The sequence below is a fragment of the Diceros bicornis genome, chromosome 2 (assembly GCF_020826845.1).
Source record: "Diceros bicornis minor isolate mBicDic1 chromosome 2, mDicBic1.mat.cur, whole genome shotgun sequence".
Taxonomy (NCBI): Eukaryota; Metazoa; Chordata; class Mammalia; order Perissodactyla; family Rhinocerotidae; genus Diceros; species Diceros bicornis.
This window is the reverse complement of record NC_080741.1, coordinates 53,185,818-53,210,482: the sequence shown is the minus strand read 5'-3', so window position 1 is coordinate 53,210,482 and position 24,665 is coordinate 53,185,818. Positions and strand designations below refer to the sequence as shown.

At 43.3% G+C, this 24,665-nt stretch overlaps 2 protein-coding genes across 26 annotated transcripts in view; one reads left to right on the top strand and one right to left on the bottom strand.

Annotated features, from left to right (window-relative positions):
- PBRM1 (polybromo 1) overlaps positions 1–12,906 on the top strand; it is a 119,089-nt gene extending 106,183 nt beyond the window's left edge. For 11 of the 20 annotated variants that reach the window (XM_058560716.1, XM_058560707.1, XM_058560670.1 and 8 more), the window contains 6 exons: positions 500–701; positions 4,035–4,199; positions 7,579–7,734; positions 10,952–11,022; positions 11,128–11,344; positions 12,512–12,906. In XM_058560716.1, coding sequence (XP_058416699.1) covers positions 500–701; positions 4,035–4,199; positions 7,579–7,734; positions 10,952–11,022; positions 11,128–11,344; positions 12,512–12,684 — 984 coding nt within the window. In that variant the 3' untranslated portion in view covers positions 12,685–12,906. The remainder of the gene's footprint in view (positions 1–499; positions 702–4,034; positions 4,200–7,578; positions 7,735–10,951; positions 11,023–11,127; positions 11,345–12,511) is intronic. The other 9 variants (XM_058560814.1, XM_058560796.1, XM_058560804.1 and 6 more) reach the window with 3 other exon arrangements.
- A 5,743-nt stretch (positions 12,907–18,649) lies between these two features.
- LOC131417331 (ubiquinol-cytochrome-c reductase complex assembly factor 5) lies at positions 18,650–24,625 on the bottom strand. 6 transcript variants are annotated; one of them, XR_009222707.1, is made up of 3 exons: positions 21,744–21,979; positions 21,255–21,570; positions 18,650–18,754 (listed from the first exon to the last, which is right to left on the bottom strand). XR_009222707.1 is itself a non-coding variant. In XM_058560624.1 (2 exons), the coding sequence occupies exons 1-2, from the start codon at positions 21,759–21,761 to the stop codon at positions 18,663–18,665; spliced, it is 243 nt and encodes an 80-aa protein (XP_058416607.1). In that variant the 5' UTR covers positions 21,762–22,003; the 3' UTR covers positions 18,650–18,662. The 6 variants fall into 6 exon arrangements, 1 of the variants encoding a protein (XP_058416607.1); XR_009222706.1 differs by having other exon boundaries at positions 21,255–21,574; positions 21,744–21,975; XR_009222709.1 differs by having other exon boundaries at positions 21,255–21,574; positions 21,691–21,760.
- Between the last annotated feature and the right edge of the window lie 40 nt (positions 24,626–24,665).

The following is a 24,665-nucleotide window of genomic DNA, read 5'->3' as shown; positions in this document are numbered from 1 at the left end:
CTGGGCTGCAGAAGCGGAACACATGCACTTAACTGCTTGTGCCACCGAGCCGGCCCCCATAGATATCTGTTTTTAATGGCAGGTGTAGTTAAAAAGCTCTTCTTGTCTCATATGGAAGAAAAGCAGTGAGGAATGGCATCATCCTGTTATTCTAGCTTTTATTGCTCATATCTTTTCAGTCTGTCCTTCTTTAGGACCTCATCTTTTGATTGAGGTGATTCCTGTCGGTGTTTTTTTCTCATTCAGAATTTTCTCAAGACTTAATTGTGAGGTCACCATTATAGATTGCAGTCATGGAATTCAATGAAACTTTCATTTATTTCTTATATGGTAAGAGGCAAGGAAGAGCTGCATTTTGACCAAGAAAATGGCCAGCTGTAAAACTGAACATGTCTATAAAACAGTAACTGTTGAATCACATGTTCCTGGTTTCCAGAAACTTTGAGCAGTTAACCAAATGCAATGTTCTGATCCACTATAAGAGCTTTCTGTCTTACAGTCTACCCCAAAGTCTGCCAAAGGCAGTGCAAAGAAGGAAGGCTCCAAACGGAAAATCAACATGAGTGGCTACATCCTGTTCAGCAGTGAGATGAGAGCTGTGATTAAGGCCCAGCATCCAGACTACTCTTTTGGGGAGCTTAGCCGACTGGTGGGGACAGAATGGAGAAACCTTGAAACAGCCAAGAAAGCAGAATATGAAGGTAAATAGAGACTAGGCACAACTGTCTCTGCTTTCTAAGCAAGGGGGTGTTTTTAGGAGTGCACGTGCATAGACAGGTTTTACTCTCTTGTTCTTACCACTTGCACATGGACGTTGTGTTGAGGACTGTCTCAGATGGCTCCCATCCAGCAGTTTAAATGCCATCTTTGACCTGACTGAGCAAGCGCTACCCCTGACTTGGCCTCTGATCCTGGTGTAGTTTTTTTCCCCAAAATTTCTCAAACAAATATTTTGCTATTAAAAATTGCATGATTTTCTTCTTTCATTGAGTCCTGTAAGCACATGTGTGTTTAGCTGGGGAATGATTGTACAAGGATGTTAAATATAATTTTGGTTAAAATTCATCAGAAAGGGGGCTTTCAAAATTAGTGATCTTCTGTTATGGCTCTTGATAAGCCATATGTTTAAATTCCGGGCTGAGGCTTGGCTGAAGTGCTTGGTTTCCTAGGCCAGCCCTGGCCTGTGCTGTGTCTGCATTCATAGCTACTTTTAAGGCACCTGGGGTCTCTCTGATAAAGCTCAACTGCCTTCATTTTCCTTTTACTCTATAATTAAATCATTTGGGGCCATGAGCCCCAAATCATTTATCATTCAAGGATTTGGTGGTTCTTAGCATTAGGGACAAGTACTTGAGAGAGATTTTTGGTTTTTAATATCAGGCATGGCTTTAATAAAGAAATGAGTAGTAAACATTAGATTAGGCAGGACTGTTCCCCTTAGAGCTGTATTTTTTCCATTTGGAATTGTATGTAATCGTTCACTTTGCCAGTTTAGAGCCATCTCTCAATAGTTGACACTGTGGTCAGCCATTACTCTCTTGGCCAGGTCCAAATCCATTATTTTTCAGCAAACATAAAGAAGTTGTTAATGCTGCCTCCTTTATTAAAGTTTATGGAGTTCCCAAAGAAACTCTTTTTAAAAAAAGAAAAGATTTTACTCCTTTTATTTATTACAATTGATTAATTATTATAAAATTATGACAGGCTTCCCCAAGGATCTTCTGCAGAACCCTAATCCTACAAGATGCTCAGCCAAAAAAACATTTGTGGCAAAACCAGTTTGAGAAGCACTCCAAACACTTTCTTGGAAAGTTACAGCGCTTATTCTCATATTGAAGTCCTTAAGATGTACAGTAAAGAACCTGTTTTTTTCACCTGGCATTTTCTGAAATTTGACCAAGTATTCATGTAATAACGTGCTAATAAACTAAAATTTTGCAGAACATTCTTTGAGAAACCCTAGTCAGTTCCATAAGAAGGTAAAACTTCGGGGAGCTTTGATATTTCTGACCTTAGTGAAAGTTAAGACCAAATATATCAGTCAGTTGGAATAGTATTGGAAATGAAGCTCACGTGGGTATAAAGCCGGCTCCAGGGCAAATGAAGCCAGTACTGTATGGCTGGTTATTTAGAATGTGAACAAGACAGAGAAATGTGTCTGGAGATAACTTAAAAGTAAAAATGCTAGGGCAGGCCTGAAGAGAGGGAGAAATGATGGCTTCTGGAAAGTTCTCCTAAATGCAAAGGGGAGTCTGAAATTCAGTGAGAATGAAGTGAGAGTGAGTTATGTGACTCAGCAACGTCTGCCTGAGACACAAAATCTGAACTTTTGGTGTTTGTACCCGTTGAATGCAAAACCCAAAGTTTGGAGTTTAGCTGTCTTCATTTAATAATTCTCTTTTCCAAGACAGCCCAATTGGGCTCCTCCCAGAAGAAGCCAACAGGTAGACAGTCCAATATTTGATCCTTAGGTTTGAATTTTTCTTTTTTCAACTTCATTTTTTTGCTCTCCCATTTTATTGTGTCATTTGTGTAATGAAAATACTAGAATTTAATGTAGGGGTTTAGGTCATCAATTTTTTTTACTGCTAGCTCAAGAAAACAGGTTGTTCAAATGGCCTTTGTCCCTCACGCTCATTGTACAGAGGATCTGTAAACTGGGACAGTGTTAGTGAGTGACAACAAATCTATGCAGGCAACTCTGTCGCAGCTGAAGAAGCTTTGACTTGCTTGACTTTCACATTCTTAACTAAAGGAGGACTACAGCTGTTGCTTCTTGATTCTCTTGAAAGCCATGTGACCTTGAACTATTTACCCCTCCTTAGATCAGCCAGCAGCAGCCTTTTGAATTCCATGCTGGAAGGTTAATGTGTGGCAGTGAGTGTGATACAAGGAATCAGGGCCACAGGTTGCTGGTTCTCTCTGTGTCTTTGGACAAGTCACTACCTGTCTCCCAGCCCGTTTGCCCATGTGAAGAGTGGGGAGGATTTCCTATTTATGAATGGTGAAGCAAAATAAACCCTGTATTGTGAGAGCTGTGGAAATACACATTTCTAGAGTTCTCTAGTAAGGGTCCAGCCTGCTAGCTCCCAAAAAGACTGAGAATGTGATCGTTGGGGCAACTAGCTATGGAGATGCAGACAGAGTAGCTCAAAGGAGTAAGGGGTGCAGCAAGGTGTGCTCCACCGCCCAGAACTGGCACAAGCAAATGCTCCTCTTGCATTTTGGATGAAATAAGAGTGAATTCTGAAAATTTCGCTGATTTAGATTGATTTATGGTCAGTATTGAACTTCTCAGCTTCAGGAAACCTGGTTCTGTCAGTATATTGTCCTTTGCTTCATATGTGTGTATATAATTCCCTGCTTTTGATGACTGTAGCCTGGAGTATCATGCATTTTTTCCCTTGGGGTTTATTAAACATGACTTCTTTGCTTCATTAGAATGTAGAAATTAGCATTTATTTTCCCTAAAACCTTGTGGACGCAGTAAGCTACTTTTCCCTTACAGAGTTAATTTTCTTCAGCTGCTAAACCCCATGACACTAATGACACGAGTCCTCAAATCTTAGTAAAATTGGGTGCAAGGAATCAGGAAAATATAGTAAGTAACAATTGTGCCAAAAATTATAATGGGCCATGGAATTGCTTCATGTTGAAATTATAAATAATTTATAATGCTATTAATACTAGAATAATGGTAGTGCTTCTCATCTTCAGGGTGCCTTGTGAGATTAACCATGTTGGTTACGCTGGTGACGTGTTTAAATAAAACCTGTGCTTTCTGAATGTGTGTTGCAGTCTTAACATTCTTGAAATCTTTGCAGACCAGTTCTCAAGATGGGATAGGAAAGCTGGACTCTAGGTTACCAAGTGAAATCGGCCCGACTCCTCCTGTGTTGAGACTAGTCATCTACTGTTCCTTCCATTGAGACAGAACTGTTGCCTGTGTTTTTACTAGTCCTGTTGAATGCAATGGATGGTATTTTTAATTCCTGGGTTAAAAACAGAATTGAAAATCTGAAATGCCTTTACAGAGCGGGCAGCTAAAGTTGCTGAGCAGCAGGAGAGAGAGCGAGCAGCACAGCAACAGCAGCCGAGTGCTTCTCCCCGAGCAGGCACCCCTGTGGGGGCTCTCATGGGGGTGGTGCCACCACCAACACCAATGGGGATGCTCAATCAGCAGTTGACACCTGTTGCAGGTAAAAACAGGAGCTAAGACCATTTTTTTCCACTTTTAAGAAATTCCTTCATTTTTTTTTTTCTCCAATGAGGAGTAGGCCACAGTCTCTAGGCTTTTCTCATGACAGATTCAAAGTTTGAAGTCATCCATGTCGTCCTTATATCGCCTTTGCCATATGGGCAATGCCTCCCCTCTGCCCCAGAAATGGACCCTAGGCCTAGCCCTGGGAATTGGTAGGGAGCAGCTCTTCCCTGGCTGTAGGCATGGTCTGGCGATATTCTCTACCCCAGACTGCTCTTGATAGAGCGTTATAGCAGAAAATATAAATAGACCCTGAATTCTGTTCCAGATGGACTCCCAAGAGAAAACACAAAACTAGTCCTTAGCTGATGTTGATTTTCCCGTCTCATTCCAGTATTCAGTTTGCCTTGTTCTACTGCAGCCGTCCTTAAAAGACTGACCATTTAAAAGGATTTTTGACAGTGAATTGTAAATCCTTTCTTGGTCACCAATGTGCATGACTGCTAAGTGGAATACAAAGTCCTTATTCAATTCATTGTGCCCACTCTGTAATGCTTTTCTATTTGATTACATTAAACTGCATTTTCTGTTAGTATCCCAGTCACATATTTTTAAAAAAGGAAAAGAAAATGATGAATGTGGTTTGCTTGTGTGTGTTGTCTCTGGTTCTGGTAGCCATAGCAAATTTGGCTATTCTTGAATTGAATATCCTTGTCTGACATGTCTCCAGTAAGAATCCTGCAGACCATTTCTCAGGTCCCTCCTTCGTGATCTCTCTAAGCCTAATGAGGTCCATGCAAGCCACCTGTGTTTCTTCTTAAGCGAGCAGTCTGGCCTCTTTTTACAGGAAGTCCAAGACAGTGTTGTTCAAGGCAGGCTCATTGGGATGCTGTTTTTGTTTTTGCTTTTTTTGTATTTGCTTTTTAAGGAAGAGTAGCATAGGATAACTTTTCCATTGTCGCTCCTACCTTTTGTGATGGCAAGTTCTCAAATGCACTGTCGCTGAACTCAGCAGTTGCACTCGCCAAAGTACATCTGAATCATGGCTTTTCAGTACTTTCAGTGTAACTGATGTTGATCTAACAAATCTCATAATCGCCTGCTCTATTCCATGGCCCATTTTGGTTAATGGGGTTCCAGAGGTTTTTAGAAATCAGGCCTTGAACATGGGGACTTTGAAAGTTAGAATTCCCTCGTTGACATCCTATTTTGTTCTATTTGACGTGTGATATTGTAGCACTGTGCCCTTGACTAAAAAGCCCAGGGACATATTAACAAAATGAATTCAAACAGCTAAAAATATTAAAAAAAAAAAACAGCAGCTGCAGCATTTTAGCTCCCTGTTGGGGAATAGAATCATAGAGCTCTGATGGGTGAGGAGGGTGGGGCCCCCTTCTAGAAAGCCCCTGCTGCATCATTAAGCGTGTGCTCGCCAGACTTCTGGGCCATGGGAGTGAAGGGCAAGCATTGTCTACAGTAACCAGTTTTTGGTCCACAGTGGGAACTTTGCAGCTAAGAGAGTGATTTTTCATGGGTTTGCAGGTTGCATAGGGCCTAAGTCTTAGCCTTGTTGCTGTCTGAGACCAGCTTTGCTTACAAGCATTGAAGCTCATTTGAACACATGTGACTGGGATAATAAATGCCAAAGTACAGTTTAATGAAGACAAGTGTCATGTCTTTCAGTTCTTAATTTCTTCAACCACAGCCCGTGAAGGCTGCGTTCAGATGGGCTTTTGTAATTGAAAGCAAAGCCTCTTAACATTCTTAAATTGCCACCTGCTTATCCCTAAAAGCTGTATCTGGTGGTGTGGTTAAAAGGCAGTTTGGTAGCATTGGATCTCCTCATGTTTAAGATGATGGTGTCTGTTCAAAAGTAGTTTTTACTCTCTGAACTCTCTTTTTTAAAAAATGAAACTCATAATCCTTTTTCATGTATAGAGGTATTTAAAATTTGTTTTATTGGTTTGTGTAATTATAAGTTTTTCAGTCAGCTTAGATATGACTGATGAAGCAGGCTGAATCAATCTCAGAATTTTCAGTAATTTTATAGCTTGAAAAAACTAAACTTTTATAAATAAATACCTTTCAAATAATTCTTCAGGGAAAGTCAAAGAGTAAAATTCTCAGAATCTGGAGTTTTCCACTGTTTACCAGAGTCCTTCTGCAAAGAGTATTTTATAAAAATGAGGTTTGGCACCAGTCCCTCAACCCTGCTTTTTGTGCAAGAAGCTGTGACCAAAGGTGATTGCATTTTGGGGGGAGCCTTGTATTTTATTCATTGTGATCATTTCAAATCCCAGAAAAGTCAAGTTGTTTTTCTTGCTTAAAAAAAATGTTTTGTGGCTTTAAAGGTCTTTTGATAGGTGAGTCTTTGACATTTTGAAATTACCTTCTTCCTTTCACTCCTTTTGGCAAAAATACTTGTTTCTTGAAACTCTTCCGTAGCCAGCAGAAAATATTTTGTGTTGTGAAGATGCACTTTGAAAATAAAGGAATAAAAGCCTCTGTTCACAGAAATTCTGTACCTCATTAGATGCTCCCTGTTAACTGAAGGTTTATATGAGGACATTTGTGAGCTTGGAGACAATATAACAATTGGCATTTTCTCATGTCAGCAGAGTCTGATTCTCCAGCTGTTTCTCCTAAGGTCTGCGTGCAGGCTAATGAATGACCTGGGCTTAGGTTGGCTTGGGAGGGTTAAGGTTTATCTTTATTTTATCATGTTTTGAGATCTAAAGAGGAAACATCATTCATTGTGATGGCTTTTAGCTGTTCACCAGCTCAAGCCCAAGCATGATCCATTCTTACCAGGAGTGGTGGGACTAGAAGGGAAGAGGAGTGAATGTAGAAGTCTTGAAAAATTTTTGCCCGCCTCCCCCAAGCTGGAGAACCATGCTTTGTGATGAGGGCTATGTGCCTCATTTCCCTCCATTCCAGTTTCCCCTCATGTGTACCCGTGATAGGCATATGAGTGTGGGCAGAGTGGAATGATGGGGTTTATACTGTTTAATTAGAATCCCAGTCGACAGAACTGGTCGCTCTGTGTGAATAGCTTGCAATAATCATGACCTTGGGAAGGCTTTTACTGGAACTCCTCTTAAATGTTATTTAACTGAAAACATGCAGCATATTTATCCCAGGGAAAATAACTACAAATAATAATATACTAAGTACTAATTCATCTAGAAATGTTGGATTTCATATTTGTAACTTTTTATTTTGTTCATTATTGCAACAAAATAATTGCACTAATTACTGTTATATCATGCAGTACTAAGGGCGCTTGATTCATTGGTAGTGCATGTGGGGGGTTTGTTATTACTTAGCTCATGTTGCATGTTAATGATGCATGTCTGAAATTTGTTGTGTCCTTCAAGGCATGATGGGTGGCTATCCGCCAGGCCTTCCGCCTTTGCAGGGCCCAGTTGATGGCCTTGTTAGCATGGGCAGCATGCAGCCACTTCACCCTGGGGGGCCTCCACCCCATCATCTTCCGCCAGGTGTGCCCGGCCTCCCGGGCATCCCACCACCGGGTAAGAACGTCATCCTCATTCACTCATTAATCTCATCTTCATATTCTCTTTTTTCCTCCCTCAGCCAGTTGTTCCAGGAGGTACCTGCTGCCCATTGTGGGCAGGCCTTCCTCCCTCCCTGAGAATACCAGAGATGTCAGGGATGTCAGCACACAGCAGCAGGGCCTTCTCTGTGTGTTGAGCAAGTGGCTCAGCACCTGTGCCCTTGGGCACCTGGCTGCCTAGCAGCAGCACAGCACACATGGCAGAGACCAGACTCAACAGACCATGGGGCAGGAGGCATACTCTAAAATCACTCAAACAATTTGACACGTGCTCAAAAAGCCAAACACAGCCTTAGATGCCCTCTTTATCAGTGAGCTAAGTTTCCCAAATTGTTCCATCTCCTGCTTCTCAAGCAGCCCTTCTAAGGGGATTGCAGAGTCGCTAATGTAGAACTCCAGAAATCCTTCGGTCGGTCCTTCTAGGAACAAAAAGGAGGGAGGGAATGAATTTGCACCGAACTAGTTTTCTGTATCTGAGTCCCCTAGGAAGCATGACATAACATTTAAAAGAACAGCATAGCCCACCCTACTAACTGTAGACGCTGGTTTGTCTGTCAACGGAAGCTCAGGACTTATTTCATATAGAAACTTATAAATGGAGTCCAGAAATAACTACAGTTTTACTTTATAGTTAATTAGCAAATTGAAAGATTATTATGAAAGGAAATCACAAGTTCCCATTTAATTGCCATCATATGCAAAAGAACTGACCCTTAGCTATAATGTAGTTGGAGGGAATGTGACCTTAAGATGACTTGGAATAGCATTTGGTCCATTATCCAAAATATCAGCTAAAGGCCCGACCTAGATGATAAAATGTAGAAATGTTAAATTTGCTTACACCAGTATTAGACCTACCAATCATAGGGTTATACAGAGTTCCAAACAGTGCTTCAGAGGGTGTACCCAGCAGTGTGCAGGTGAGCCAATTTGGTGGCTTGGCCTAGAGCCTCCATCCGCACTCTTTGTGAGTATTGCTTAGAGAATAGCCATAACTCCACAGAAGTGTTTGATCCAGAAGTATCCAGAGAAAGAAATGTTTGTGGGAGTGGGTGCTTCATTATGGAAATGGTGGCCTGTGTGTGAGTTGCTGTTGCAGCAAGAGTCAGTCATAAAATGGGTGTACCTGTGTGGCAGGTAGAATTGGCTTTAATTCTGTGCCCTCTCACCTTGTCATAGGGTATCTGACTGAGTCAGTCAGACCAGGTCGGAGTTGACTTCTACGTGTATATGGTACTCAGTGGGAGCCACATCTAAGGCCAGTACCTTCTAGGTAGCAGATATCTTTTGGTGAATGTTGGGACATAGCTGTCTCCCTTTCCCCCTTCTTCAGATTCTAAATTGCATTTGAAGGAAGCACAACACACCTGATTATAGTTAGGAAGACAGGGAAGAACCCCTCAGTGGCTACACATGCACATGTCTGATCAGGCTTTGAGGAGAGGAGAATTCAGTGAGCTCCTCTGGTGACTCAGTCTGCATTCTCACTGGCTGCCCCCTGGCATGGCGTTTGTGACCAGAGGAAGCAGGAGGGTTGCTGATTTGTTTGTGCTACCCTGCAAAGATTAATACAGGCTGCTCAGGGAGGCCCACTGCATTGTGGAATCTGAGGTGGGTAAGTGTCCTTGTGGGGGCAGAGGTTAATAATATGTTGCTTGAACAGCAGCTTACCCACCACAAATAATCATTAGGATCCTACTATGGTGATCCAGGTACCTTTCTAGGTACTTAGAGTATAAAAATCTGCTTTGTAAACAGAAATCTTTTTTTTTTTTTTGTGAGGAAGATCAGCCCTGAGCTAACATCCATGCTAATCCTCCTCTTTTTGCTGAGGAAGACTGGCTCTGAGCCAACATATATTGACAATCCTCCTCCTTTCCCCCCACCCCAAAGCCCCAGTAGATAGTTGTATGTCATAGCTGCACATCCTTCTAGTTGCTGTATGTGGGACGCGGCCTCAGCGTGGCCGGAGAAGCGGTGTGTCAGTGCACGCCCGGGATCCGAACCCAGGCTGCCAGTAGCAGAGCGCGTCCACTTAACCGCTAAGCCATGGGGCCGGCCCCAGAAATCTTATTTTTACTTATTATTTTCTCTCTTACAAATGTCTGATACTTCCTGGAAGTGGCATTTAGCAATTCTGAACCTTAGAATAATGGGCTGGTCCTGTCTGGTCAAAATATCAACATTTTGAATCCACAGAAACTATAGAATATGAAGTTAGCTCCTCTTGATCCTTCTGTGCAGCCAGCAGGACTTGTTTAAGGTTTAAACGACAGCTCACCAGGGTTTTGGTTGTGGTTTGTTTATTTCTAATGAACTGAAACCCTTGCCTATTTCTGTGTTTTATGAAAATGGTAAATGAATGGTCCTGAGGTTAAAATAGCCCCAGACACTAAATTTAGGACGTCTCATTATTATCAGCTAGTACCTATGAGACAGAAATTGCTTGTGAGGAATCACCAAGGGAAGTTTACAAAATTATTACCAGATATATGGTACAAACATAATAGCACCTTGAAGTCTTGCTCTTTCCCTTTGTCGTTTTGCATTTGAAGCAACAAAACTGCTCTGCTTCCAGATAATCCCTTTTCAAAGTGCTGCTCTATCAGACAGAAGTATCTTCTCTCATTAGTGACTCCAGTTAGACCCAGAGGTGCTGGTGGCCTGTGAGGGGGCAGCAGCTATATGCTTCCACAAAGCTCATTTAACTGTGCACTTGCACAACCTCTTCCTTTGTGTCCCTAGTGTCCTAGCACACTGCTGAGCCTGATTGCAATGCCATTACTGCTGAAATTAAACACAGGCTTCAGTTGTAGGAGAATGTGTTATCAGAAGAAAAATACCTTGAAAATAGAGATGTATTCTGATGATAGCTTACCTAGAGAAATACTAGAATTTTATGCAAGGTTCAAATCATTTCTAAGTCATGAATAATTAATATACAACTGAAAGTTGTACTAGCATTGTACTTAAAGTACCTAGAAAGCAAAAAAATAGGAATTTTCTGTTTGAATGCTACATCCTGTTTTGGGTGCTTAGGGTTCCTGTGTGCAAAGACTGAAGGGCAGAGATCCATAGGTTTGCATTATATGGCGTCATTTCTTAACAGACAATAGTTTTTCAGTCATCTCATCTCAGAGCCTCTAATTGTGCCGTTGCATTCTGAATTATAGGTGTGATGAACCAAGGAGTGGCCCCTATGGTAGGGACTCCAGCACCAGGTGGAAGTCCATATGGACAGCAGGTGAGCCTTTCAGTTGGATTTTCTAGGACTTGACAGTTCAAGTTACTCTTTCTCAGCATGTGCTGAGTTTTTTTTTCGCTCATCATGGAGTCTGTGCTCTTTCAGGTAGGAGTTTTGGGGCCTCCAGGGCAGCAGGCACCACCTCCATATCCTGGCCCACATCCAGCAGGCCCTCCCATCATACAGCAGCCAACAACGCCCATGTTCGTGGCTCCCCCACCGAAGACCCAACGGCTTCTCCACTCAGAGGCCTACCTGAAATACATTGAAGGACTCAGTGCTGAGTCCAACAGCATTAGCAAGTGGGACCAGACCCTGGCAGGTAAGGAGAGTCCTTCTCAATAAGCCTTTGAGAAATCCACACTTCCTCAGATTCCACTAGCTGCTATTGGCGTATTATATCATAGGATAAATATCCATTTTTCTTATACAAGTAAAATAAATCGTATATTTAATAGAAGGGTTTGGAGCTTCTTTGCTTACTCATATCACACATTGAAAATGTTTTTTTGCTGATTTTCAAAGCTTGGTTTTGTCATAAACATCACTGCCATCTTTTTTAAGTATATTCTGAAATTTTTCAATTATTTTTCAGGCTTTTGGGCATTAGCACAGATGCATTTGGGTAAATTAAAAATTATTTCACCTCAATTTTTTAAAAAGAAAAAAATATTGGAAAACATGTTTGTGTTAACTTATCAAGTTATTCATTTAGTTCAGCAGACTTAATGTATTTTCAGTTCATACTAAAATAACTTGCCTAGTTTCTGGAAAGAAATTTGGAAGTTTATACTCATGCTTTATTTCTAAACCAAATTTGATAATTTGATTTCTTTTAAGAGTAGTAGGTATGTTTTCCCTTTCTTCACTTTTTTTTTTCATGAGGAAGATTGGCCCTGAGCTAACATCTGTGCCAACCTTCCTCTATTTTTTGTATGTGGGACGCCGTCATATCATGGATTGACGAGCGATGTGTAGGTCTGCACCCGGGATCCAAACCCATGAACCCCGGGCCGCCAAAGCAGAACCACTACGCCACCAAGCCGGCCCCTCCCTTTCTTCACATTTACCTTTTTAGGAATTTTTGTTAACATTGAAGTAATTATTAAATATCAGGAGTGCCTACAACAAAATATTAATGATCAGATCTTTTAAGTGTTTGTGCAACTCTTGTGTTCCCATTCTAGTAGAGAATTACTTTATATTGTGCAGCTCTTTTGTGAAGTTATTATTATATATTAGATAATTTCTAAAATACAAAGCATAAAACAACGAGACATCCTTGGCTGAAGTAGTTTTGTAAAAACCGAGATGCCTAATAAAATGATATAAGAAATTTGCTTGGAAATATTCTGCAGAGTTAAAATTCATAATATTTAATAAATAATAAGTGTTTTATGTTTTAATAAATCTATCAGACCTTAGGACTGAGGGAAAATTTACCTTAAAATTCCTTTTTATATTTCTCTGTCTGCACTTGAATTTTCAGCTCGAAGACGTGATGTCCATTTGTCGAAAGAACAGGAGAGCCGCCTACCCTCTCACTGGCTGAAAAGTAAAGGGGCCCACACCACCATGGCAGATGCCCTCTGGCGCCTTCGGGATTTGATGCTCCGAGACACTCTAAACATTCGCCAAGCATACAATCTAGAAAACCTTTAATCACATCAGTTACGTTTCTTTTATAGAAGCATAAAGAGTTTTGTGGAACAGTAGCCATTTTAGTTACTGGGGGTGGGGGGAGGAACAAAAGATGATAATTTTTATTGCATTTTACTGTACATCACAAGGCCATTTTTATATGAGGACACTTTTAATAAGCTATTTCAATTTGTTTTTGTTATATTAAGTTGACTTTATCAAATACACAAAGATTTTTTTGCATATGTTTCCTTCGTTTAAAACCAGTTTCATAATTGGTTGTATATGTACACTTGGAGTTTTATCTTTTTACTTGTTGCCATGGAACTGAAACCATCAAAGGTTTTGTCTTGGCTTGGGGTTTTTGTTTTTTGTTTTTGGGTTTTTTGTTTTTTGTTTTTTGTTTTTATAAAAGAACAAACAAAATGAAAAAAAAAATACACACACGAGTTTACAGATGAGTTTAAGTTGACAATGAAATGTGAAGTTGGTACTAGTTTACATCTCAGAGAGGGGCGTGTGCTTGTGTCTGTTTTATGTGCTTGAATGTCTTAAGCCACTTTCGCAAAACTGTTTCTTACAGGTAAAGTGAAAGGTTGTTTAGGTTATAGATGTTTGGCAGACGTGGCACATTTGCTCTATTAACTCAGAAGCTCGCTCCAGAAATCTGAAGTCAGTGCTGTGCATCCTTCTGCAGCTAGTGAATCTCCCGGACAACTGGAGGGAGAGATCACTTTTTCTGTGCTGAGTTAGATATCTATGGTGTCAGTTATTTTTGCAGAACATGTGCACAACCCTGAATTATATTTAGTCTTGGCAGGTAAGTTTAAGGGTACTTTTGATCTATTTATAATGAATTCACAATTTATGCCTATATATGTTAGATGATTTAAAATTTTAAATCTCTTAACATTGGAAAGCATTGAAGTTCATCTTGAAGAAAGCATTGAGGTGTGCATGGAGGTAATTTATTTTTAAACATAACACCAAACCTAACATGGGAAGGGAGTGCATAACTCTATGTGAACTGTGTCAGAAGCATAACTGTAAAAGGGTACATTGCCTACATATGCAAATATGTTTTAGTATTTTTTATTTCCTTTTCAGATGTGGCATTTTTTTTCTTCTAAGTTAAAGTTGTAATTCTTAACCAGAAATTTAAGACTTTCTGAAATATTTTTTTAAATTTAGCTTGTGCTTTTGAATTTCAGGAGAAAGGAATCATAATTTAAGAAATTGCTCACTAAAAAGACCATTACACATCCCAAACACTTGGTTTGATGACCCTGTCTCTCCATATGACTCTAGAATAAACATTTTGAGGGCAGTGTATGATGCTCAGATAGGTAGAAAGCATCAAACACGGAACAGTGTTTCACTTGGCATTTTTGAAACCTGCTTTATTGTAATAAGGTGGTTATTGTGGTGGAGCATCCACTGCTATGTGAAAGTTGAGAGAGTGACTCTCCGAGGATACTTTTTTTCTTTTAATCTGGTATGAATCAATACCTGGATATTTAATTACCATCCTTACTAAATCATGGGGACAAAAGAGTATAGAATGGAAAAAAGTCTCTTGTATCAGATACTTTAAATACGGGAGGCCCTTGTAACTGAATTGCCTGTAGTCAACCACTGGATCTCAGTTTGCATCAAGTATTTTAAATAATTCTGAATTTAAAAAATGTATTACAGTACTATATCAATACCTTATTGTTAAACTAAATCAGATAAAGAAAACTTCAATTCCTGGTTATTTGGGCCATTGAATCATCATGAACTGTATAATACAATCAGATTATTTTATTTCTAGACATCCTTGAATTACACCAAAGAACCTGAAGTTTAATTTTGGTTAAGTTATTTATTTATTTCATGCACCCATTTTATTTCCCTTTTTAAAGTCTGCATGAGACTACTTTGGGAAGCCTCTAAAAACTCTTCACTGTGGGCTATGTGGGGCATTAGAAGCCAGAGCACTCCTCCTCTGGGCTCCTTCGCAGTGTCTAGAGGTGCTGTAGGAACCACAGATCCAGCAAGGGGCTTTCTAAGGCAGTGCAGAGCTGGGCCAGGGGACCACTAGGCAGGCCCTAATTAAGTTTAAATTTAAATTAAGTTTAAAAAAAAAAAAACTATGTATTTATTTTAGAATCATGTCTTTCTGTATATTAACTTGGAGAATATCAATCAATATTTAGGATATAAGATTTGAGGTCAGCCATCTTCCAAAAAAGAAAAACCAAAACAAACAAAAAGTCCTGACTTAAGAAAGTACAAGTGAACTATACATCTTTTTTTCATGAGTTTTAAGAACTGTAGTGATATGGCTTAGAAAGTATAATGGCCTGAATGTTTTCAAAATGTAAGTTCATGTGGAAAAGAATTTTGTTTATGTGGGGGGAAAAACCTATAGGTTTAAAATAGTATGTCAGCCAACTGATTTAAAAGGTCTTGAATTGCTTTGTTTTTGAACCCACCCTTCTCTTCCTATGAGGAAGAATTGAGAGGGGATGCTTCTTTGTGTAAAATCTCCAAATTGGCGTTGTTGACTTTTGAGCTTGAACATTTTCAGACCTGATTAAAACTTGGTTTATTCTAATTTCTGTATCAAAGGAGGTTTTAGTGGTAACTAGTCTTATAACATGTATGTATCATATGTTTGTTCATCTAAAGCTTTTTAATCCAAATAAAAATGGAGTTTGCAAAGTGATTTGGATTAACCAGGTTTGGTTGTTCTGTTAAAGCTTGTGTCAGATGTTAGTTTCAAGCCGATTTAATTCCTGCAAGCCCTGATTTTATGCTCAGAGGGATACGGCTGCCAATTTAAGGGAAGAGAGCTCCTCAGGTAGAGGCAAAAGTCAGTGTCCAGACCCTGGTTTAGGGCTCAGGCTGTATTAACAAAGAGGCTGAATGTAGTCAGACTGCAGCCTGACGTGCCCCACGTCAAGCCTCTCAGGCTGGCAGTCAAGGAATTCCTAACATGTCTTCAGCATGGGCAGAAATGCAGGTTGAAGTTAAAATTGGAGAGTTACTGATGGCGGAAGGTAAGAAAAGCATGTCCTGTGTCATAAAGGAGTGCAACCCATTTCAGATAGTCAGCTCTCTGTGGCCAGAAGAGACAAGTGGCCCAGATATGTCTTTAACATGCTTATAAGCTCTTAAAGCATAACCACACTTTTAATAGAAAGTGTTGGTAAAATCAACCAACTGTTTTCCTCTAATATCACTTTGCAAATCCCTGTGGTTCTGTTCTTCTAAGAGTTTAGGGCTGTACTGCCATCTATGCTCATGAGCATATTTTGAATAATTGTTGATATATAGTTAAACATTCCAGCTGAAAACACTATGAGCAAACAAATACTGCTAAGTATTACTCTGTTCCTTTTTAGTTTGGAAGTGTGCTAGGTCAGCTGAGTGAAAGTTGAGAACTGAACACATTAACAGAACTATTTCTATCCCCAAAATAGATGTGGTATTCACATTTTGTGGATTGCACGTAAGTGTGGCAAGAAATTCCAAATTTAGTACACATGTGTGAAGACTAAAAACTGATACTGCTTTACTAGGAGAGAAATTGCTTTGGAAAACACCATCGTCCGAGTATATATTTTTTTAAAGACAGGTAACAGTGTGAAAAATTCAGACTTACAAAAATAGAGAAAGTTAAGTGATTAAGTTATAACATCAGAGATTTAGGTAAGACTTTCAAAATAGGACTGCTAGATGAACAAAGACAGCCCTTGCTTACTGAGTATGTACTGTGCACCTAACGTAGGTACTTTCCCTATCAGTTCAGATAAATTAGTGAAGCTCCAAAGTCCACGTTCTTTCCCCAACGCTACAGTGGAGGGAGACTTCTAGCAATAAATGCTAATTAGATTTTGGTCATTCTAGAATAAGTACTGTGTTTTTTTTTGGTGAGGAAGATCGGCCCTGAGCTAACACCTGCCAATCCTCTTTTTGCTGAGGAAGACCGGCCGTGGGCTAACATCCATGCCCATCTTCCTCCACTTCATATGGGATGCCACCACAGCATGGCTTGCCAAGCGGTGCATCGGTGTGCGCCCAGGATCTGAACCGGCAAACCCCGGGCCACTGCAGCGGAGTGCGCGCACCCAACCGCTTGCGCCACCGGGCCGGCCCCAGTACTGTGGTTTTTGAAATTATGTTTTGCCTTTTAGTTCACACTAGGGGGCACTGCAGTTCTGTAATCAGCCTATAGGAATATTACGGTTCTTTTCACTTTAAATTATTAAGTTCCTTTAAATAGTTCCAGTGTTTGATGAGTAGGGTAGAGTCATATTCTTTAGCAGGAGGGTTAAAATTTTTTCAAAGCAAAGTTGAAAAGCTTGCACCTTGGTTAACAAAGATTAGTTCTTACTCTATAGCATCCAAACTAATGTGCTCTAAAGTGTCAATTTAATACAAAAATTGCCGTGCTACTCATTTGTCTTTAAGTCAGACATTGTCCTGTCATCTTCAAAGGTTTGTTGTCCTTCAATAAGTCAGCAGTTTCTCTATATATTTTGAAAAAGGAGAAGAAAACTCTAGGGAGGGTTAACACAAATTTGAGGCTAGTGATTCTCTCTGCGGTGGAGGTGGGGGTGGGCCAGGGAGGGAACCCACAGCAGACACAGAAGTTAGCTGATGGTTTTATTAGCATTTACAACTATTCCTTGTAAAAGTTGTGTATGTTACATATTCTCTATATGTATCAAACATTACTAAATTCTCCATATATATCAAATACTCTAAAACTGGGGATGGGGGTAACATATGGAATACGCCACATAATTGAGAGAATCATACCACAGTTTTAATTTCTTATGCAGCAGTCTCATCACTAAAATGCCTACGAGGTTAGGTTCACCAGGAACTCTTTAGGGGACGCAACTTTCCCTGGTGCTGTTGGTCTTCACTGCTCTTCACACACAAGCCATCTCTGAGCAGTGACCTGAGCTTGCTGTAGGTAGTGCTTTAATGAGATCTGACAAGTCAGTGGCTCTTTATGCTGAATTGGTTCTAACATAAATGGACTAACATATTAGAAAAAAGCCCTAGAAAAATTCAGACATATTTGTGGCAGAGATCATTAACTTGAGGATACCCTGTGGCTTTAAGCATCTGCTTCTCTGTTCATGAGCCATAGTTAGAAATCATTTTGAAACTTAGTGTTTAATATGTAGATATTTTCTTGTTTGGAAAGATGTAGGACGTGGTTATCCAAGCATAGAAAGATACCTTTACCTTTTCTACCAGCTGACCCAAACTTATTCTTGGTCAGATTGCAGAATCTCTCCCACTACACTGAGCCTCTGATTTAGCTGAGGTCTCTGGTTGCTTTACACTGTGAAGTTTCACTTTCTTAGGCAAGGAGCAGTGTCTTTATCTTTAGCAGCTAGATGAAAGCTTTATCTTCATCGTAGACAGGTGTGAGGCCTGTCGCCCCCACCACCCTTAGTCCTCATGAAGGTCCAGCCCTTGTATGTTAGTGGAGCCAGGCAAGGGAAGGGGTTATTTCTGTTCACAAGAGCACTTAACGTGAGTAATGTGTGGTCAGTCAGGAATTCCCACCAACCTAGCAAAATGTTTACAAATTGGTGGCTGGCAGAAATGTAATCTGCATAAATATCCTGGTTTAAATGATCTTACAATAGAGATCTTTTATGTCCATGATTAAATCTGAATTCTGCCCAAAAAGTTGATACGGTTATCTTTTGTTGCCTAAAACAAAGAACTTCACAGTGTAGACTGCACTGAAAAGCATCCTGATTGATCTTTGAATTGTTTAAGAAATATTTCATGGACTAGACTCAATGGGTAGGTGTGTGTTAGGAGGAAATAGTTTTCCCACAAGTGCTGTTCAACAGTGACTTGGGAAGTATTCAAGCAGACAGGAAAACTATAAAAATTCTTTGTAAAGGCAGTTCTGTGAGAAGAACAAGAGATCTGAAAAGTACATTTTTAAAGGAATTGAAACCAGTAGTAAAATTTCATATTCACTTTATTGATTGCTGAAGTTCAGTCTCTGATGCATCTTCCAGCCTTCTCTGATATTGTCTTTCTGAGGCTTTTCTACGGTAGACATCATCTGTATCAAACAAAAATTTTACTTAGATTTTTAAGAAACTGAGGAATTAAAAATACTCATCAGAGTAGTTGAACCAGTAGTCTATGTCTGTCACCTGTTTCTGAAATCTCAACAGTAATGTTTAACTCAATGCCAAAATAAACTTAATTTAAAACAAAACAAGTAAAGTGAGGACTATATTAATGGAGTTCTGGACTTCAATAGCAGGGTAAGAGTCGGTGTCTACAAAGATAGGATCATGTCCTAGCATACCTCTTAGCAATATGTTAGGACTTTCCTCACTTCCTTTTCCCCCACAATTTCTGTTCTCTCTGAAATCATCCTTCTTAACTGAAACCTGGCCCCTCAAAGGCACTTCTTGCCCTGTAGCTCTCTGCTGCTCCCCCTCCCACACCCAGGAACTCAGGGTGGGGAGGTAAGGTCAGCTTCCTTGTTCTCAGCTGCTGCTTTTCCAGACTACTGTTTCTCCACCCTGTTCCTTTGGGGCTTATCCATTTGCCACCATCTCTGCACCGGCACCTGCTCTCCATCACTCGCCTTCAATCACTGAAAATGCTGGCATCTAGTTCAGGCTCCATCTTCCCAGGCAACACCATTCCCTACAGGGATAAAGCACCAGTCACCTTCACCTCCCTGACTTCTCCAGTCAACTTCTGCCATCTACTTGCAGTGTTCCTCTGAAGCAATAAATTCATTCTGCTCTGACCACAACCTCTACTACCTTTCTAGCCCTTCTGTCCTTGGACCTCTACCAACTTCTTCCTCAGGCCCTTGGCCCCTGCCCAAACCAGCTGAAATTCCCTTTTTGTCAACATCAACTTCTTGACACACCTTCAACACCCCCACTACAGATTAACCCAACTTCCTTCCTTTTTCTTGCCTCACTCTGCTTGCTTTGCACTGTGGGGCCAGCTGATGCGTCTAACTGGGTCCACTGTGATGCCTGACAATCCTGTTTCCTCAGCCATGACCCTGACCCTTCTTCACCAACCCCCAAATGGCCATGAACTCTTTCTTCAGAAAAAAGTCATCAGTAAAGAACTCTTCTAGCTAACTTCCAAGGGCCACTCCTACAGCCCTGCTCTAATCCCATCCTCTCCCACCTTCTCAGGGGCCAAGGTGTCTCCAGCCTCTCTACCCGCTCTTTCCTGATTCGCATTTGCAAATCTTCAAGTCTCTCCTGGTGTGGGAGAGGGGGCTTACCTCCTATTCACATAGTCAAACTTCCTGAACCTCGTCTTCTGTGATAACAAACTCTCCTGGCCTTTTTGACCCCTCTCAGTCACCCTTAAGATGTTGGGGTTTGACTCTGACTTTCATCACAATCTGCTTGTGAATGACCCACAAACCCAGATCTGCGGCCCAGATCTGCCTCCTGAGCTTCAGATCTGTATAACCATCTCCACCTCAGCATGTCCAAAATGGAGCCCAGGATTGTCCTGCCTGTGTTCCCCCTGCCCCAGCTGTCCTGCCAGAAGCCTCCACTCCTCATCTGAATCTACTCAATCACCAAGCCATGCCAGTGCTATCTCTGGGGTGTCTCTCAACTCTACCCACTTCTTGGCCTCCCTTCTGTCCCCACCCTAGACCAGGCCACCATCTCAAACCTGGACAACCACATAGCCTAAGTGTTCTTGACAATCTCCTCTCCACAAGAAGCCATTCTCCACATGTAGTAATTTGCTGCCATTTAAAACCCTTCAATCCTTTGGGGCACACTTTGTTCTCCAGCCCTTTTGTGGCCCTGCAGGCAGCTCTCTAACCACTTCATCCCTCAATCTGCTCACCTGCTTCAGTCACTCAAACACAGCATACTTTCACACCAAGGCCCCCATGTCTGCTCTTACCCCTGGCACAAGACACTTTCAGCTCCACAAATGTTCCCCTCATCTGGCTGACACTCCATCTTCAGGTCCTACCTGACATGGTAACTCCTCCAGGAAGCTTTCCCTGCACCATCTAGTACAATTGTGGTGCCTCACCTCAAACTCCCATGCTCCCCCAACATTCCCCTCACAACACTGATCACAATAGTAACCGTCTTTACGTCTGTCTCTCTCATTAGAGCTCTTCTGGGGTGGGGGACCCTCTGCCTTTTTCATTATATCCTCTCATCAGTGCTCATTAAATATTGATGAATGGATGAACAGAAGAACTAAGTATCTTTAGAAAGCACTAACGTAACAATATTTTTAATGAAGGTTGGCAATTCACAAGTGATACAGTGTTTCTGGAGAGGGACAAAGCAGAAAGGGCCAGGGGTTGGGGAAGTCTTCCCAGAAGAGGAACCAGCCTTTCCAGAGCTAGTGCTCAACAAAGCAATGCTAGGCATTTTTTTCACAATGCTGGGCCCTGGTGCCAATGACACTGCCCTGTAAAGACAGTGGTAATCAGCTAAACCGGGCAGACCAGCTCCCTCCAGGGTTTGGACTGAAGAGTACAGAGAGAACTGGTCAGTTACCAGGGGTTTCCATGAATGCTCAGGATCCCACCCACTTACACGGTGCTGTGAGCAAGGCTGTTCCTCAGGCCCAAACAATATCACCGGCATGGGCGAAGGGCAGGCTTGAGTGGAGGGCGTCCGAGTGGAGCCATGTGCCCTCTCCTCAAAGTGCAGGGAAGGTCTCAAGGTTGTTCGCCAATGTGCCTTTGTCGCCCCGCTTACAGGAGAGCCCGGGCTGGCCTCGACGGCCCAACGAATGGACCTGCACTTGCCCTTCTGACCAGGGTAAAAGCAATTCATCGCTCTGAGTGGAATGAACGGTCTGCAACCTAAGAATATCCTCCAGGAAAACGGGTCCCTTGCCGCCTCCTGCCTTCCTGAAATGAAACAGAGGCTGCTGCACCCTCACTTACAGAAGGTCTCCTGGCCCACGCGCACTTTAATCATGATCCACTCCACTGTTCCGCCCAGGACAAAAAAGAAGGGCAGGAACCTGTAGACGCCAAGTCGCTGCTTTCCGGGCACCCACTGCAGAACCCGTCTCACCTGGGCCCTGGAAAACATGCCCGACCGAGGTCGTGGAGAGGGGTACGGCAGAACCAGAAGCGTCGGGAGCTGCCCCAGGCCCTGGACTGGAGCGCCGGTGTGAAGCTGAGCCGTGCTGCTCGTCCTTGCTAAGGCCTGCGGCCTGCGCCCCCGCCAAACGTGCACAGACCTTCAGGAGTCTAGCGCTTGAGCTCCAGGGTCCGCCAATCAGAATGCAGCGAAGTGCGCGTGCTCTGTGAGGCTGGCCCAGCCTGATGGAGCTGGCGCAGGCGCCTCGGCTCTGGAGGCGGGGCTGCCCAAGGGGACGAGGGCTCCCACGTGGTTTTAGCCCGTTCCTGCCCCGCCGCCTCCCTGCTGCAGGCTAGTGTACAGAGTCGGCAGCCGCACCCCCTGCTCTGCCACCGCCATGTTTTTTCTTCAAGTCGTCATAGAAGTGACGACCCTTTCTCATGGACTAAACGTGTACTACACCATAGTCTAAAATGCAATTACGCAACGCCTTGCTTTTATTTCAGGGTCGTGATTGGTAACTAGACTTCTAAAAATAACAGAATTTGATATGCATCGCTGAAAGCTGAACTTTAGGGGGCGTCCCAGTGGCACAAGTGGTTAAGTGCACGCGCTCTGCTACAGCGGCCCAGGGTTCCCTGGTTCGGACTGGGGCGGGCACTGAGGCACCACTTGGCAAGCCATGCTGTGGCGGCCTCTCATATAAAGTGGAGGAAGATGGGCATGGATGTTAGCACAGGGCCAGTCTTCCTCAGCATAAAAAAAAAAAAAGAGGAGCATTGGCAGATGTTAGCACAGGGCTGATCTTCCTCACACACACAAAAAAAGAAACCTGAACTTTATCACAACAAAAGTCTAAGTAAGCATCTTTTGACAACTCTAAAATTAATGAAAACTATCTTGTATGGGACACTTAGCATCATACAGGGACTTGTAGATGCTTTTTATGCATCATCTCCTTATTCACAATAATCACAGAACTGCAGAATAGTTAAAGAGCATGGGCTTTGTCAAACAACATCCCTGCTGCACACATACTTCCCTTAGGTGGTTTGTGCCTCAACCCCCTAATCCACAAAATGGGGACCTTTCTCTGATGCTGTGAGGATTTAGAGAGATAATATAAAGCACTTAACACAATGCCTGGGGCATAGTACCTGATCAACTAACATTAGCTATCATATTATGATGATAATGATTTATTGAGCCCTAGCTCTTTTATATGTATTCGGGAACCTAGTGAACCTCGCCTCTATTTTCATCATCTCCTTTTATAGATGGGGAACTGAGAAGTTAAGAAATTAAGCCAGGTAGAAGAGCTCTGACTCCAGCGACTTTACTCGGGCTGCATCGCTGTGCTTGCTGAAGATGTCTGTAAGGGACTGTCACCTCATTACCTAAGGATAAAAAAACTGGGGAGTATCTTTGAGAGGGGAAACAACTATTAGACAATCTACAAAAATCAAATGAAAACTTAGAACCAATAAGAGAGTTTGGTGATGTGGACACATAACGTACAAAAACAGGCTGGAGAAGAGAGAGCAAGCAGGGCCCCTGGAAGGGGTCGTAGGGTCTGCCGCTGAGCGGCCAGGCCCCCAGCAGCTGCTCAGATAACCAACCTGCCTTCTTCTGGAGCCAACCCCACCCAACCGCGCACACACACCCGCTTGGCGCTCACTCCCTTTTCCGTTTGTAGCTCTGGGAGCTGGACGTCTCAGAGCGCCCATATCCCGCCCAGACGAGGCTTACGTGTGGCCAGGTCTGCAGTGCCCACCTAGCTCACTGGGGCCTTGGGGGGAGAGGGGGGGCACAGCCACCCACCCACGGGCCCACCCTCCATCTTGCACCAGCACCTGGCCCAGGGTCTGGCACAATGTAGGTCCTTAACCAAGGTGCAGTGGATTTAAACCTGGCGAGGCCACCGTGGGGAGCACCCCACGGAACCAGTGTCCAGCTGGCCAGCTCCCCCACTGACAGGGCCCACAGGTGCAGGGTCGGCCTCCACAGGGCCCAGTGCACCGCCTGATACATATGTGTACTCAGAAAACGGATCTGAGTAGAAGAAAGGAGGGTGGAGAGCGGTTCCAAGCAGGAAAGAGGAATTTCGTTGGACAGCCTGGAGACAGTGCTAGAAGAGACCGCGGCATCTCAAGAAGGGGCCTGAGAGAAGAGAGGAGTGGGGCGGGGCGGGGCGGCCATTTGCTGAGGTCGGAACCAGGCAGGCGCAGTGACCCCCGGCCCACGGCCCTGCAGCGCCCAGTCGTCCTGCTCCGAGTTAAAACGGGTCATCTGTGTGAGGTACAGGGAGAGAGAAGGGGCTGCTTCAGCGGACGTCGGCTGTGCTGCGGCTCCTGGAGTCTCAACCCGCGTGGGGCTGGCGCCGGCGAGCGCGCGGAAAAGGCTCTTTATTCGCTAAATTAGTGAAACGGACCAGCCTCTGGTCTGGGGGCAACGCCAGTCAGGGGCCGGAGGCGAGGAAGAGGACCCCCGCAGGGGGACTTGGGGGAGGGGCCGAGGATCTGCGGTCAGGAGGACAAGAGATGGGGGAAGGGACGGGAGGGCCCGGGAACGCAGGGGGAGACAGAGGACTACGGGGCCGGGGTGGACCTGCTGCGCTCCCGCCCCCTCCTCTCCGCGCCCCGGCCGTCCGGAGCCTCTCGGGGACGGCCGTTCTTAGGCCCTCCGACCTCCCAGATGGGGGACAGACGGACCCGGCATCGCCGCCAACGCAACCAGAGAGGGGCGCACACTCCTTCCCAGCGGAGCAGGAGACTGGGGGGAGGGGGCCAGGGAGCCTGCCCCGCCCCGTCCTGGGACCTCCCGCCCCCAGGGCCGAGGGGCGCTCCCATTGGCCAGCCGAGCTCCGCGGGCCGCGCCCATTGGCCGGCCACGGGGAGGAGCACGCGGCCACCG